Raw genomic sequence first — 16,189 nt, forward strand, 5'->3', positions numbered from 1 at the left:
GTTACCCAATATTTACCTTGGTTACCAAGCGCAGCATCGTTTCCACAAGTCGCTGGTGGCTGGTCACTGGTCGCTGGTGAGATCTGCCTGACAGCTCACCAGGGACCATATAGCGATGCACCAGCGATCCTGAGCAGGTCATATCGTGGTCGGAATCGCTGGTACGTCGTTTAGTGAGACGGTACCCTTAGTTAGGAATGAGTTAGGATAAAAGAAAGGGGATCACATTAGTAATGGCAAACTTTTATTTTAAATTCTTTGTTAAAATAAGGATACAAAACGGAATTGCATAATGAAGAATTAAAATAAAGGACAAGACTCAATCATGTAGCAAAATGTACAGCATTTATTCACATACGGACAAAAAGGCACAATTCTACGTAGTATCAGAGCTGAAAAAATAAAGCTGTAATTTACTAGCTTATAAATATTTAAATAAAAGTAGAAAGGGACAAAAGCAGTGAAAGCAAGTTCAGCAGATTACATAATGAAAAGAAATGGCCATAATCCTTGTGGTAACCTCAAAATTGTACACGTTCTGTAAAAGGACAGGGAAATAAAGGCTGATGAATGCAGAAGACAGTAATGCAGCGCTCTTCAAAAGGGAAAGGATCAAATACAGACATCCCACTATATTGTGTGATTAATCAAGATTTGACCCTTGAAATCTGCAATAACCAGGGGTGCGTTTCTTAAAGATATGGTCTTTTGGGTAGATTTAATTGTATGCCCCTATAATACAGAGGTTGCTGCTTTTACCAAGAGATCCAAAAACAGACCCCATAATTATCTTACTCTGTATTCAAATGACATCAGTATAAATGACATGGGGTAACATGAAAGGTACCCTGCCCATTAAACTGCTGGGGTCCTGTCCTATCATCACAAGCTAGTAGCCACCTGAAAGGGAATAGACCTAGTCTGAAACAAAGTCCAAATGCAAACTCCTTAATCTATAGATTAAAAAGAAAAGTCTCCCAGGAAGTAAATAGCTGAAAAAGTGCAAACTATCCTTCATATTTCTGACCTACAGACCACCTGTCACAGACACGATGGCTGACTTTGGACCTGGCAAATATTCAAAAGGAAATTGTAGCAGACTATTGTAGCCATGTAATACTGTGGGTACAAACTGGAGACCGTTCACTGCGCTGTTGGCATTAGGTGGTACTAACAGTGGCGGTGAGACCTCAGCAATGGAAAGAAAGGATGGGGAGACAAATTTTGACTTTAGTTGTAAAATTGTAGGGCTTGAATCGGCTGATGTACGGGCAGCACGACCACAACAGAAGTAAATGAAGAAAAGTCGTTCCATTTTTCTGCTCACTTGTGTCTGTTGCAGAACAACATTGTGTTGCTGAAACATTAAAATGATCGGGGCCATTCCAGAAAACTTGAGAAGAAACACTTACTTTGCTTATTCAGAGTTACAACAAAGGATGATGACTATCTTTAAGAAAAGTCTGACCCAAATGGTCTGGCATAAAAAGTAGCTGACATTTTCAACATCTAGATAAGCACAGTGTAATGTTCAGTCGAAACTCGGTTGTCATAAAAGTCAATACAACCCGAACTTGTCATCTTCCAAGACTCTACAAGCTGGAAATCAGAGTTACCAGCACAACTACGAGTCAGACATTTCTAGAGCTCCGCACCCATAAAGTGGCCATGACCTGTGAAAAATAGTGGCATTATGCCATTAAATGTGTTGGGGTTATGAAGGAATATTTTCTAGTGTTAGTGTACCTCACGATTACTATTACACTTACTAACATGTTAGGGAAGTGCATTATACGCAATTTCCTAATATTCCCGCGCTTTAAATCAGTCCTGATAAAGAATAAGGCGCAGGAGATCTGAGAGCAACATACATGTCCGATAGGTGCCCTAGAAACCGGCAGGCAAACTGTAGGCTGCCATTTGCAGTGGTGAATATTTTCTCAATTAGGCTGCAGGGAAGTTGCTGCCACTTCTTCGATGACGGCTTTTAATAAGAGTATATAATACGGCTTCTCATTAAATTAGCAAGTGGATAGAAAATCTTCAGGTACACTTTCATTTCTAGCTCTATGATGAATATTTCATAATGGCTGATAACATCGGAATAATATTCTGGTATAAAAAATATGCAGCAAAAATTTATTCATCCTTAATTTTATCCCAAAATAGTAGTAACAGCAGGAAATAAAGACTGGAAAAGAGTGGCCTTTGTCTCTTCAGCAATACATTTTCCCTTAAAGGGTTATTCCCATCTCGAAGATCATATCTTAATATGTAGTAGGTATAATATTAGCAAATACCGCCAATTAGAAATAGTTCTGAATCACGATATCTGTTACCTCATGTTACGGGCATTGCAGGACCTTAAGTATCCATGGTTCCGACCACACATATAGTCACAGTTAATTAGTTGCTAATGGTCGTAAACATGGATACGTAGGGTCCAGCAATGCCCTGAACATGAGGTAATTGACATAATGAATTAGAAGAACGATACTACATTTCTAATTGGAGGTATTTGCTAATATTCTTATTATACCTATTACATATTGGGATAGGATCTTGAAGATGAGACCACCCATTTAATAAAAATCTGAATAACTTGGATCCTTTTCCTTCATGTAAAAAGGCCTGACCCTTTTGTTTTATACTATATATTTATACATCTATTACGGGGGGCTAGGCATCTATGGTAAAACTTGTGAGGGGTACCCCTGTCATACATCTGATGTGTCCTATTGGAAGTACTCTAATGGGCGAGCAGGCTGCACAGTGATCATATGTAGCCTCTTGTATTATACAGTTTATAGGATTATCAGCTAGCTCAGGGCCAAGTCATTTCTTCAATGGAAGAATAGCAGAAAGAGAAGGCATAGGATCTAAAACAAAATAGTGCAAATTAACTATGAACGTCATCTGAAAAAAATCTGAAATGGCTTTGGAAAGAACTTGAATTTTACTTTCGCTTCTGACATTTCAAAGTATTAACAATATAGGTCTTCATGTATTAGAATGCCTCACCCCCACCGGTGCCAGAAAGGAAATACAAACATTTGTTTTAAAGGGCTATTCCCAGCATTGAAAGTAATCGCTAGTTATCCTGAAGACGATGAATGGACTGCACGCACAGCCACTGCTCATTCACAATGGGGAAGTTCAGAGCCCCGTTCCCAGTGGTCAGACCAATCAGAAAGTTGTCACAAACTATGTGGATAGCTAATGCCCTTCATTGTAGGGAGATAACCCTTTAACAATAGTAACCAGCAGCTCAAAGGACATCGGTGAGGATAAAGCTTCTAGACCTCCTAACATCATGACCATCAAATAAATGCCCACCATAGACTGTCCATAGAGCATAACGAAGCTGAACAGAATAAAAACCCAGGTAGTGATAATGATCAGGACCAAGTAGAATTACATCCTAGTTTCAGAAAACCCCCGTCTCCAGGTGCAGTGTTTTGGGTTTTTTTATTATTAAAATAAAAAAATTGTGCTTTACTCCCCCCTCCTTGGATCTAGGGCTTAGTATTCACCAGTCATTCTAGGGTCTGCAGTGCTGATGTAATATTGACAGTGCTGCAGCCAATCACTGAGCTGAGCGGTTCTGCCTGAGGAGACAGCTGGAGACGCTGAAGGAAAGTATTGGCTGCTGCACTGTCAATATGTCAGCAGCAAAGACTCATTGCAGGACCCGGGAAGAGTGAAAAATGTATAGTGTAAAAAAAAAAAAACCTGCACCAGATAAGTATTTTCTAAAATAAGAAAACCCCTCAAGTAAACTGGGGAAATAACTCACGTAACCAAAGATCGCTGTACATGTTACAGAAAAATTTAACAAGCCCCACTCCTAGGAGACCAGCACACAGTCTATTGTGTATAGAGGTCTCCTAACTCTCCCTGGATGGCAGATGGCAGGGCAAAGAAGGATCAAGCTGCTGGATTTTAAATACTTGATCCTTGTGCTCTTCTAGTACACGGGCTGTGGTTTACCACACTTTCCTTATTAAAAACATACAAATGATCAGACGAGCCAAGTGCAACATGAGGAACAACGGACAGCTATCTGGTGGTATGGTTAGGTTATGCTGAAAAGTTCTCTCGGTGTGGAAGAAGAGAACACCGGCAATCATTACATCCCAAAACTCAAGAAATTAATATGAACAAGGTGAAGAACTAGTGTCTATACTTATGTGCTGCCTACAGAAAAACAAAGTGGCTCAATGGCAAAGACTGAGGCAGGTTTACAAGATACACAGTGGTTGTCCGGGATTAGAGAACAATCTCCATTTGAAGCAGAATAGGTCTTGTCCATTGGCTGTGCCTGGTATTGCGTGCCATCTCATCTCAAGCGAATGGGATTGAGCCGTCATTCCAGAGACCACCCATGGATAAGAGTATGGCAGTTATTGGGGGAAAAAAGGATGTTTTTCCCCAATCCTGAAAAAACCCTGGACTTTTTTTTTTTTTTTGAGAGGTTCTTTTCTGGAATGAAACAATAAAACACATGACAAAATGGCTTTATGGTAGTAGAAACAAATCTATAATTGATGTTCCCACGATGAACATCTTGGAAGCTCTTCTAAAGCCATAAAAATAGTCAGCGTAATCATGAAATGGTCAGACGTCAGTTTAGGTTGAAATGCTTAAAACACACTTTGTGTGTTCATAGCTCGTGTCACAAGTGCCGTAGAAAGAGCCTGGGAAACATACCGTGGGTGAGGACTCTCAGATAAAGGACATCACCACTCATTACTTATTAGAGCAGAATAGTGCAAGAAAGTATGCGGCAGTGTTCTCCATTTTAGCTAACCAGATTTTATTTGGCTCTTCATGGTCTTTACACATAAGCCACCCTTGTGAATGCAGTAGAAGCAAGCGTACCACTGACCGATTCATGTGCACAATTATGGAAACCTACATCCATGTTGTGTATAAATCCTTCATCCCCCTGAAAGGGAAGGTCAATTATTTTCTGCATTCAATACCCCACAACTGAACAGAACAATTTATGCATTAGTGAGTACCCAAAAAGTGGGAGTGGAATGCATATTCAGAAGTCCCCGTGGTAATGACCCATATAAACAGGCCCATCACTCTTAGCATTAGTTTTGCCCTTCAATCCAGTCTAGATAGAAAATCTTTTGGTTGCATTTCCAATGCTACACAAACAAAAAGAGATTATCTTGCAAACGAAAGATGGAATACAAGTGCCCTATTAGCCTGGAGATTTACGTGAGTACGAGACCCAGACATGCACAGGGGCCAAGAAGTATTCACTCCTCATCAATATATGTGCACAGTGCAATTTTTTTTGGAGGAAGTAGGTGCTCCCTTTTTTCCAGTTCCTCAAACTTCCCAAACTAATTTCAAGTGGATATTGCATCACGCACTCACCAGAGCTTCTATACAGGTCATTATATTATTGATTCCACTCCACCAAGTACCCAACGCAATTGGCTATTGTGCCAACAGAACAGCTTAACAGGCAAATGAAACGATACTTAAGACCATGCCTGGATATCAAAATAAGTGCAAGGAAATGTAACGGGCCAGAAGTGCAAGTTGGTGTACCCAAAACCCAAACTGTGTATAACTCCAAAATGTCTACAGTGTGCTTCCATATGGACAAATGAAGTACTTCCAGTGCGCCCTACCCTCAAGCTTGTAAACCTGCCTGATAAACATATTCTATGTCTAACAAAAGCAGATGGAGGAAAAAAAGGGAAGATTTTGTGGGTAGGAAGAAAGTCCTGGATTTTCAAGTGCAAGTAAACACACTGAAGCAAGTATAGGAAGAGCGGACTATTGACCGATCCAGTCAAGTCTTTTTAGAGAAACAGTCTGTCCTGTGGTTACAGCTTGGAATATGTGCCAAGGTTGTCCAGTTACGAGGCTAGGATGCTTCTCCTAATAATGTCTGTCTTGTAACCTCTGCTGGATGACAGCCTTTGTAGTGGACACTTCTCTGTAGATTCGGTTTCAGAGTCACTCATCTCCGCATCAGGGGTGTAGCCATCGTCACTTACTAGCTTTAGTTTATCTTTCGTCCTATCATTTGGAGAGACAAGTCCTATGTATTGGCAGTTCGTGTTTGACTGACAAGTTTCCTCTTTTTGTGGCTGCCTCTCTCCTTTCTTTGGAATTCGAAACCCCCCCCAGTTTTTCACAGGGCTTGTAGGCACTTTTACTGAAGTCTGATTACAATGTATTTTTATGATGGATCCACTGTACCTAGGTAAGCCGTTTCCAGCTGACGACTTTTTTGTGGCTATGGTGGTTGTCTTACTACTACATTGACTTAGGGTTTTCTTGTTCTCTACTGGTTCTCCGGTCCTTGGACTCTTGTGGTGCAGCTTATGGGGCTTCTCCTTTAGCTCTGCTTTTATAATATCGCACCGAGAGCGGCTGTCTCGTCTCTTCCTGTGTTCTGGCAAACTGGCCCCATTTTTCTGGTAGACTGGTGAAACCTTGGCAATGGCCTTCTCCATAGATAATGCAGCAGACTCTGCAGGTACTCCGTCCCTCTTTTTATCACTGTAAGTAGATCGAGAGTACTGTGATTTCATGCTGCTCAAAGAGCTTTCTCGGTCTCTATTCTTTTTGTGGGACACTTTCATAGAGCGCCCCAAAGAAGAACCAAGCTGTTTCCTGAAAAAAGCAGAATGCCACTTCAAATCCTCAATTTTTGGAGCATCTGGGCCAGACGGCTGTGTATTAAAGAGAAAGTCACTCTCTGAAAATGCACCTGAAAAAAAAACAAAGATGTAACAATGAGAAGTGATTAGGTCAATAGAATGACACCATCCTACAGTGTGAGGGCTATTGGCTGCTCGTATACTCACTATCATAGCTCATTTACTTCTTATGGTAAGATCTTCCATACATACAGCTCTGGCAAAAATTAAGAGACCACTGCAAAATTGTCAGTTTTTCTGATTTTTCTCTTCATAGATATATTATTGAGTACAATGTAAATTGTTCTTTTATTCTATAAACTACTGACAACATGTCTTCGAATTTCCAAGCAATACATTTTGTCTTTATTCTCTGAAAATGAGAAATGGCCAAAATAACAAAAAAAAATGCATTGCTTTCAGGCCTGAAATAATGCAAAGAAAACAAGTTCATAATAATTTAGAAACAACAATACTAATGTTTTAACTCAGGAAGAGATCAGAAATCAATATTTTGTGGAATAACCATGATTTTTAAATCACAGCTTTCATGCATCTTTACATAATTTCCACCAGTCTTTCACACTGCTTTTGGGTGACCGTATGCCACAACTGGTGCAAAAATGTAAGCAGTTCTATTTTGTTTGATGGCTTGTGACTATCCATCTTCCTCTTGATTACATTCCAGAGGTTTTCAATGGGGTTCAGGTCTGGAGATTGGGCTGGCTATGACAGGGTTTTGATGTAGTTATTCCTTCATCCACACATTAATTGACCTAGATGTATGTCGACTGGCACTTTGTCCTGCTGGAAAAAACAGTCCTCATAGTTGGGGAACATTGCCTGAGCAGAAGGAAGTAACTTTTTCTAGGATAATCTTGTATGCAGCTTGATACATACGTCCTTCGCAAAGTTTAATCTGTCCAATTCCAGCCTTGTTGAAGCATCCCCAGATCATCACGGATCCTCCACCAAATTTCACAATGGGTGCAAGACACTGTGGCTTGTACACCTCTCCAGTTCTCAGTCTAACCATTAGATGACCAGGTGTTGGGCAAAGCTGAAAATTAGACTCCTCAGAGAAGATTACCTTACTCCAGTCCTCTACGGTCCAATCCTTATGGTCTTTGGCAAACTTCAGCCTGGCTGTCCTTTGCTTCTCATTGATGAAAGGCTTTTTTTCTAGCTTTACATGACCTGAGCCCTGCCTCTAGGAGTCGATTACAAACTGTTGTTGCCATGCACTTCACCCCAGCTGCCATTTGCCTTTCATTTTGTAGGCCACTGTCATGGCCAGCCCAATCTCCAGACCTGAACCCCATTGAAAACTTCTGGAATCAAGAGGAAGATGGATAGTCACAAGCCATCAAACAATGAACTGCTTAAATTTTTACACCAGGAGTGGCATAAGGTCACCCAAAAGCAGTGTGAAAGACTGGTGGAAAGCATGTCAAGACGCATGAAAGCTGTGATTGAAAAAAAATCATGGTTATTCCACAAAATATTGATTTCTGAACTCTTCCTGAGTTAAAACATTATTATTGTTGATTCTAAATGATTATGAACTTGTTTTCTTTGCATTATTTCAGGTCTGAAAGCAATGCATTTTTTTATTTTGACTATTTCTCATTTTCAGAAAATAAGACAAAATGTAATGCTTGGAAATTCGGAGACATGTTGTCAGTAGTTTATAGAATAAAAGAACAATTTACATTTTACTCAAAAATATACCTATAAAGAGAAAAAATAAATAAATAAATAAAAATCAGAAAAACAAACTTTTGCAGTGGTCTCTTAATTTTTGCCAGAGCAGTATTTTATATCTATATATACACGCTAGAGGAGAATTACATTTTGTGCAGATTATGAGGACATTTTTTGCCACTTTTAGTCAGTCATAACATTTTGCCTCTTTAAAGTGCTCAGATTTAAATGGTAAAAAACTATGTAAATATTTGTGTAGAGTAGTGTCAGTGTATTAATATACTCATCGATCACCATCTTCTCCAGTATCCAGTGCCGTTTTGCTCCTCTTCTCAGTCACATGACGGTAATTCAAACTCTCCGGATCACATTGAGCTCTATGTGTGAGCCGGACGTCTCTTTCACAATGTAAGTTTATGCAGCGCTAGAACGAGGTCCTATAGACTTACATTGTAAATGCTCGGTTCCACTTGCGTTTTGCACGGACAAGTACAATCCGATAAAACATCAGACCTGCACTTGCACCAGTGCAAAACTAAGGGGCAGTGTCCATTCGCGATTGATTTCTCATGCCATAGTAGCATGCAGAATGAATTGCAGCATGTTGCGTTTGGCAGCAATTCTTGGCTCACGCAATCCCATACAAGTCTATTGGAGCATGGGAAACATCGCACTGCACTCGCATGTCATCGGACCGCAGTGCGATGTACACAGAGACAGGCCAAGGAGGAGATGGGGAGAAAGTTCTCTCCCTCTTCTCTGCAGCTGTGATACAATCGCAAGATCAGATCAGTCGCATGACTATCGGCTGATGCTCGCAGCAGAGAGTCATTAGCATAATTGCTTCCCATGCTCTCGCATCAGAAGCTATACGCAAGTGGAATCGTACCCTAATAGAAACTTCTGGCTCAGTGTGATCTGGAGATTCTGAATCGCCATCATAGGACTCAAAAGCAGAGAAGAACAGCACCAGAGAAAACTCATCAGTGAGTATATTAAAACACACTGATACTACACTAACGTTTACACAGGTTCTGGGAGTAAAAATATTAATGGGAGTGCTACTTTACAGAAGACCGGTCAGTTCTGACTTTAGGCAAAATAAAATAGCAATGCTAAAACATCTAATATCAGCAATTCCTTTACCACACATGTAAGGGGAGCTACGAAGTCCTCTTTAAGGCCAATTACTGCAACAAATAGTTTATTTTACAAGTCATAATAGTCATTGTTTTGTGTAAATGCACAAAACAATAGTTTCATTTTGATTTTTCTCGACTGTCAGCCTGTACAAATTATTGGTATCACCCACATTAGTGATTAATGTCGCTCATTCAAGTGCAGTAAAATAAAAGTATCCTACTGATGGAAATGTCCAGCAGATGGTTAGCAGCGACTAGTGATGAGCGAGCACTACCATGCTTGGGTGCTCGGTATTCCTAATGAACAGTTGGACGCTTGGATGGGTGCGACTCATACCGAATGTAATGGGAATCAGATGGGAACTCAAGCATTTTTCCGGAAGGTCTTCAGGAAAAATGTTCGTGTTTCGAATTGACTTCCATCATATTCTGTACATGAGTCGAGCCCCTCCGAGTACGGTTATGAGTACAGAGTACCCATGCATGATAGTGCTCGCTCATCACTAGTACAGAGCACCCATGCATGGTAGTGCTCGCTCATCACTAGTACAGAGCACCCATGCATGATAGTGCTCGCTCATCACTAGTACAGAGTACCCATGCATGGTAGTGCTCGCTCATCACTAGTACAGAGTACCCATGCATGGTAGTGCTCGCTCATCACTAGTACAGAGTACCCATGCATGCTAGTGCTCGCTCATCACTAGTACAGAGTACCCATGCATGCTAGTGCTCGCTTATCACTAGTACAGAGCACCCATGCATGATAGTGCTCCCTCATCACTAGTACAGAGCACCCATGCATGATAGTGCTCGCTCATCACTAGTACAGAGTACCCATGCATGGTAGTGCTCGCTCATCACTAGTACAGAGTACCCATGCATGATAGTGCTCGCTCATCACTAGTTCAGAGTACCCATGCATGGTAGTGCTCGCTCATCACTAGTACAGAGCACCCATGCATGGTAGTGCTCGCTCATCACTAGTACAGAGCACCCATGCATGGTAGTGCTTGCTCATCACTAGTACAGAGTACCCATGCATGGTAGTGCTCGCTCATCACTAGTACAGAGCACCCATGCATGGTAGTGCTCGCTCATCACTAGTACGGAGCACCCATGCATGATAGTGCTCGCTCATCACTAGTACGAAGAACCCATGCATGGTAGTGCTCGCTCATCACTAGTACAGAGCACCCATGCATGGTAGTGCTCGCTCATCACTAGTACAGAGTACCCATGCATGGTAGTGCTCGCTCATCACTAGTACAGAGCACCCATGCATGGTAGTGCTCGCTCATCACTAGTACAGAGCACCCATGCATGGTAGTGCTCGCTCATCACTAGTACAGAGCACCCATGCATGGTAGTGCTCGCTCATCACTAGTTCAGAGTACCCATGCATGGTAGTGCTCGCTCATCACTAGTACAGAGCACCCATGCATGGTAGTGCTCGCTCATCACTAGTACAGAGCACCCATGCATGGTAGTGCTTGCTCATCACTAGTACAGAGTACCCATGCATGGTAGTGCTCGCTCATCACTAGTACAGAGCACCCATGCATGGTAGTGCTCGCTCATCACTAGTACGGAGCACCCATGCATGATAGTGCTCGCTCATCACTAGTACGAAGAACCCATGCATGGTAGTGCTCGCTCATCACTAGTACAGAGCACCCATGCATGGTAGTGCTCGCTCATCACTAGTACAGAGTACCCATGCATGGTAGTGCTCGCTCATCACTAGTACAGAGCACCCATGCATGGTAGTGCTCGCTCATCACTAGTACAGAGCACCCATGCATGGTAGTGCTCGCTCATCACTAGTACAGAGCACCCATGCATGGTAGTGCTCGCTCATCACTAGTACAGAGTACCCATGCATGGTAGTGCTCGCTCATCACTAGTACAGAGCACCCATGCATGGTAGTGCTCGCTCATCACTAGTATCAAGCACCTGTGCATGGTAGTGCTTCCTCATCACTAGTACAGAGTACCCATGCATGGTAGTGCTCGCTCATCACTAGTACGGAGCACCCATGCATGATAGTGCTCGCTTATCACTAGTACAGAGCACCCATGCATGGTAGTGCTCGCTCATCACTAGTACGAAGCACCCATGCATGGTAGTGCTCGCTTATCACTAGTATCAAGCACCTGTGCATGGTAGTGCTCCCTCATCACTAGTACAGAGTACCCATGCATGGTAGTGCTCGCTCATCACTAGTACAGAGTACCCATGCATGATACTGCTCGCTCATCACTAGTACAGAGTACCCATGCATGGTAGTGCTCGCTCATCACTAGTACAGAGTACCCATGCATGGTAGTGCTCGCTCATCACTAGTACAGAGTACCCATGCATGGTAGTGCTCGCTCATCATTAGTACAGAGCACCCATGCATGGTAGTGCTCGCTCATCACTAGTACAGAGCACCCATGCATGGTAGTCCTCGTTCATCACTAGTATCAAGCAGCTGTGCATGGTAGTGCTCCCTCATCACTAGTACAGAGTACCCATGCATGGTAGTGCTCGCTCATCACTAGTATGGAGCACCCATGCATGATAGTGCTCGCTTATCACTAGTACAGAGCACCCATGCATGGTAGTGCTCGCTCATTACTAGTACGAAGAACCCATGCATGGTAGTGCTGGCTTATCACTAGTATCAAGCACCTGTGCATGGTAGTGCTCCCTCATCACTAGTACAGAGCACCCATGCATGATAGTGCTCGCTCATCACTAGTACAGAGCACCCATGCATGATAGTGCTCGTCCATCACTAGTACAGAGTACCCATGCATGGTAGTGCTCATCACTAGTATCAAGCACCTGTGCATGGTAGTGCCCGATCATCACTAGTACAGAGTACCCATGCATGGTAGTGCTCATCACTAGTATCAAGCACCTGTGCATGGTAGTGCCCGATCATCAATAGTAGTGATCAATCAATCATGTGTGGCAGGTTTAGGGACACAGTGTTATGAATTCAGAGCGATACAAGCAGAACGTATATATTGCAGTTATACTACAAATCCTACCAGCGCTGCTTCTCTCCTGATCCAACAGCTTTGTGTAAAGATTAAAGATTTGCTCCTGAACTTTACAAACAGAGCGCTTCATCTTCTCCCTCCTGGTCACCATGTATGTGAGGTTGCGTACCTAAAACAGGGAAGAAAGGAAACCTCAGCGTGTGGATACAGCATTTGTTTAGCACACAGGATGCATCTTGACTTGACGCCAGAATCCTCCGTTGGCTCGATAGGGATTACTACACCACAGCAGATGTACAGACGACAATGTAAAGCCACAGGATTCATGTAACAGGATCCAAGGGATAAGCAGTGCGGGGAGACAAGCCAGCCAGTACTCAGGCACTAATGTAATGCACTCTTATTTCTAGAAACTTCAGGCGAAAAAGAGGAAAGGACCTGAAGCAGCTACTGGTCATTTGCCAGGATCCCAATATCTTGTGAATAGTCATCTGTCATCTGTTATTTTATGTGGAAAATGCATTCATTTTGTCCTGTTCGTTGCAATAATATTTTCTCCTGTAAATGAAAGCCTTTCTGTTTCACAGCAATAATAGTAACACAGATGTGTGAATGACCACTACAAGCCCTGAAAGTGGGCTGGAGAAGACATAGGAACTGGTAAGCTGGCCCCGTGCCAAGGGGTTCTCCTGCCAACTATATTACAGGGAACCTGTCTGCTGACACCTGATGCCCAATCCATGGGCACTGCCTGCGTTATATCCGCTAGGTATGTTTTAACTGAAACGTCAACGCATATTTTAATTGCCACCGAGACTGAGCCACACAACAGACTAGTTGGACAGGTGGGTCCCTGGTGGCTTCTCCTCCCACGCGGAAAGTGACTGACAGTCTTTGCCTACGTGCACATATAGGCAGAGACATGTCAATCCAGAGCAGCGGGCAAGGAGAAGTCGCCGGGGACCTACCTGTACGGCTAATGCACAGCGCAGCTCAGTGCCCGGTGGCTATTAGGGTAGGCTTCTATCTGAACCCTTGCAGTGTTTCACAACCAGGCTGGGATAATACAGCCAGTGGCTGACCTAGACCGTGGGCAGCAAGTACCAGCTGTCAGGTTCCCTTTAAGAAAAGAAAAAGGACAAACATGCCTACAGAAGATTACATTTTTGCATATGGCCTGTTCTGTTGACTGTGTCCACCAAAACAGTCATTTTTCTTTGCCCTAATACATCTATAATGAATAAAGCTATTTTACAAATAGTCTTGATGTAAAAAAAAAAAAAAAAAAAAGGCCAAAACAGTTAGTCTCATTTCTCGAGCTCCAATGCAGACCTATGCGTCTCCATGGTAACAGACTACAAAAGAGCATGGTCAATCACACTATTTCCCATCTGTGGACTACTTTTATTAACCTACTGAATGTATTAGTTTTAACTAAGGGAAAGATGGAAATCGTATGACTGCAGGACCAGACTACAATTGGCGCGTTTGTAGTCTGGTTCTTAAAATCAGAGCACATTTTTTTTTGCAGGAATTGTATCTTTGAATGACATTTTCCAATAAAATGTGCTGAATGAGAAAAAAAATGTTTTTATATCTTTAAAGGGAACCTGTCAGCAGAAATTTTGCACTAAACCTAAAAGATTCCCCCTCTGCAGCTCCTGGGCTGCATTCTAGCAAGGTTCCTATTGCTATTGTGCCCCCTCTTAGACCAAAATAAATACTTTATAAAGTGGTACGTTTTCGTATGCAAATCTTGTTATTCGTACACGGGGCGGGCTGTCTGTTGTCCGTTATTCTGCCTCCTGCTGCTTTACGCTGTCCCCCATCGCTCAATTTCAGCTGACAGGTTCCCTTTAAAATAATGCCCTTAAAAAGGGACTGACCACTATTTGGACAACCCCTTCTCAATCCCTAGGTTTCCCTACAGTAAATTAATAACAGCTGGTTTTGACACTGGCTCTCCCAGGGATTGTGTGACTTTGTTATGTCTAGCAATCCCTGCAGCCAATCAGCGCTGGCTTCACTTTCCCCTCCTTTTGACAAAGGCATCCTATGGAAATGAGGGCTGTGGTTGCTCGCTCACTTGCTCTGGATATCAATCATGTTCGAACGATGGAAAGTCAAGCGGCTGCTGACTAGCCGCATGGATTGTGTGACATAATGTCATGCGATCCCCGGGAAAGCCTATGCTGAAACCACTTGCACAGGAAGGGAGTATAAGTGATATTAACTGTGGGAAAACAAAGCGATCATCTAAGTAGTAGACGACCCTTTAAAGGACTTAAACTTGCAATCACGTGATGGCCAATGCAATACACAGTATATACCTTATTATTGCAGTTTATTGTGAAACTGACTATTTCCTATGATGCCCAGCCATATGCATTGCTAGGGGTGGTGATGGCCGTCAGAAGGACAGTGGCCATGTTGACGCCACTGTAACAGCTAGCTAAAATAGCAACAGTTGCTGTCGGGTACAGAATATGTAACACAGCCAACACCCACGCTGAATGGATCAGGCTCACCAATGATTAATGGGTTAAATAGAGCAAAGGTAAGTTTATTTGCAATCCTCTGCTGTACTGATTTACAGCCCCTTTACATCACATGCACAATCCAGCAGAAAGAAACAAGTTCTCACCCGCTCTAGATCCTGTCGCAGATGAGTAAATAGTTGCAAACGACGAATCAAAAAGTCTTGTTCCCGTTTGGCCAAGTTGTCTTCTTCATCCTTCTTAGGAGTGATGAGTGGTTTGTTAAGGTTGGCTTTCCTCTTCAGTTTCCAATACTGGTAAATAAAGTCTGTGACATCGTATGGGATTTGCATGGCCTGACTCACATCCTGTACATTGACAAATGTATAGAAGTCGTCCTCGAGCTGCTGGAGCTTCAGTTTACGCTGGCTTGCGTGCTTCGCCTCCTGCTGGCAGGCAGCGAGACCTTGTAAATCATCCAAACAAGATGGCGAAGCCTCGGCTGCACCATTTAAGTCACTAGGGCTCTCAATGATCTGGCCATCCTCTGTTTTCTTGCTTCCACTATGCTTTGGGCAATAAGACTTAAATTTTACTTCGTCTTCTTCTGTCAGGATGGTCTTCATCTCCAGGCCGCGATCAAAGGCGCAGGTGACATGAAAAGCAATTCGGCAATTTTTAACAGAGCACTGAAAGCAAAAAGAACAACATGACGTTAAGAGAGTTCTACCCAATTCATGTTAAAGGCAGCAAAAAAAAAAAAAAAAAACAAATTAAAAAATCAAAGTATGCTACATATGGTGGCATCAAATGACCAAAACTCGCCAATGCAAGTCTATAGGTGCAATAAAAAAAAAAAACCCATTGGTCATCCATCTTTTACAGACACATTTCCATTCTGTAGCACAGAACACTGTAAATGGTCCTGTAAATGATTGTAGGATAATAGGTGGTGAGAAAGAAAAATCATGTCATATGGATGGTATGCGAGAAAATAATCGCACACTCGCATGACATATGGAATACCAAACGGATTTCACTCGCCCCACTTCTCTAGATTAAAATGGGAACGATTTTTTTTATACGCAAACTTGAGCGGACCCTTAATCAGATATCCTCGCTAGCTCCACAGCGGAAAAAGTAACAGGTCTGGGAGAGCTAGAATTCATGCTGATTGGTGGGTAATAAAATACTTATT

General features: G+C 42.5%; 1 protein-coding gene across 3 annotated transcripts in view; it reads right to left on the reverse strand.

The window, feature by feature from the left end:
* Nucleotides 1-318: 318 nt before the first annotated feature.
* The window catches only part of JADE1 (jade family PHD finger 1), an 89,411-nt gene continuing 73,540 nt past the window's right edge, over nt 319-16,189 (reverse strand). For all 3 annotated transcript variants that reach the window (XM_075348675.1, XM_075348686.1, XM_075348697.1), the window contains exons 9-11: nt 15,159-15,680; nt 12,563-12,683; nt 319-6,745 (exon numbers count right to left, since the gene is read on the reverse strand). In XM_075348675.1, coding sequence (XP_075204790.1) covers nt 5,886-6,745; nt 12,563-12,683; nt 15,159-15,680 — 1,503 coding nt within the window. In that variant the 3' untranslated portion in view covers nt 319-5,885. The remainder of the gene's footprint in view (nt 6,746-12,562; nt 12,684-15,158; nt 15,681-16,189) is intronic.

This window comes from Anomaloglossus baeobatrachus, chromosome 1 (genome assembly GCF_048569485.1).
Source record: "Anomaloglossus baeobatrachus isolate aAnoBae1 chromosome 1, aAnoBae1.hap1, whole genome shotgun sequence".
Taxonomy (NCBI): domain Eukaryota; kingdom Metazoa; phylum Chordata; class Amphibia; order Anura; family Aromobatidae; genus Anomaloglossus; species Anomaloglossus baeobatrachus.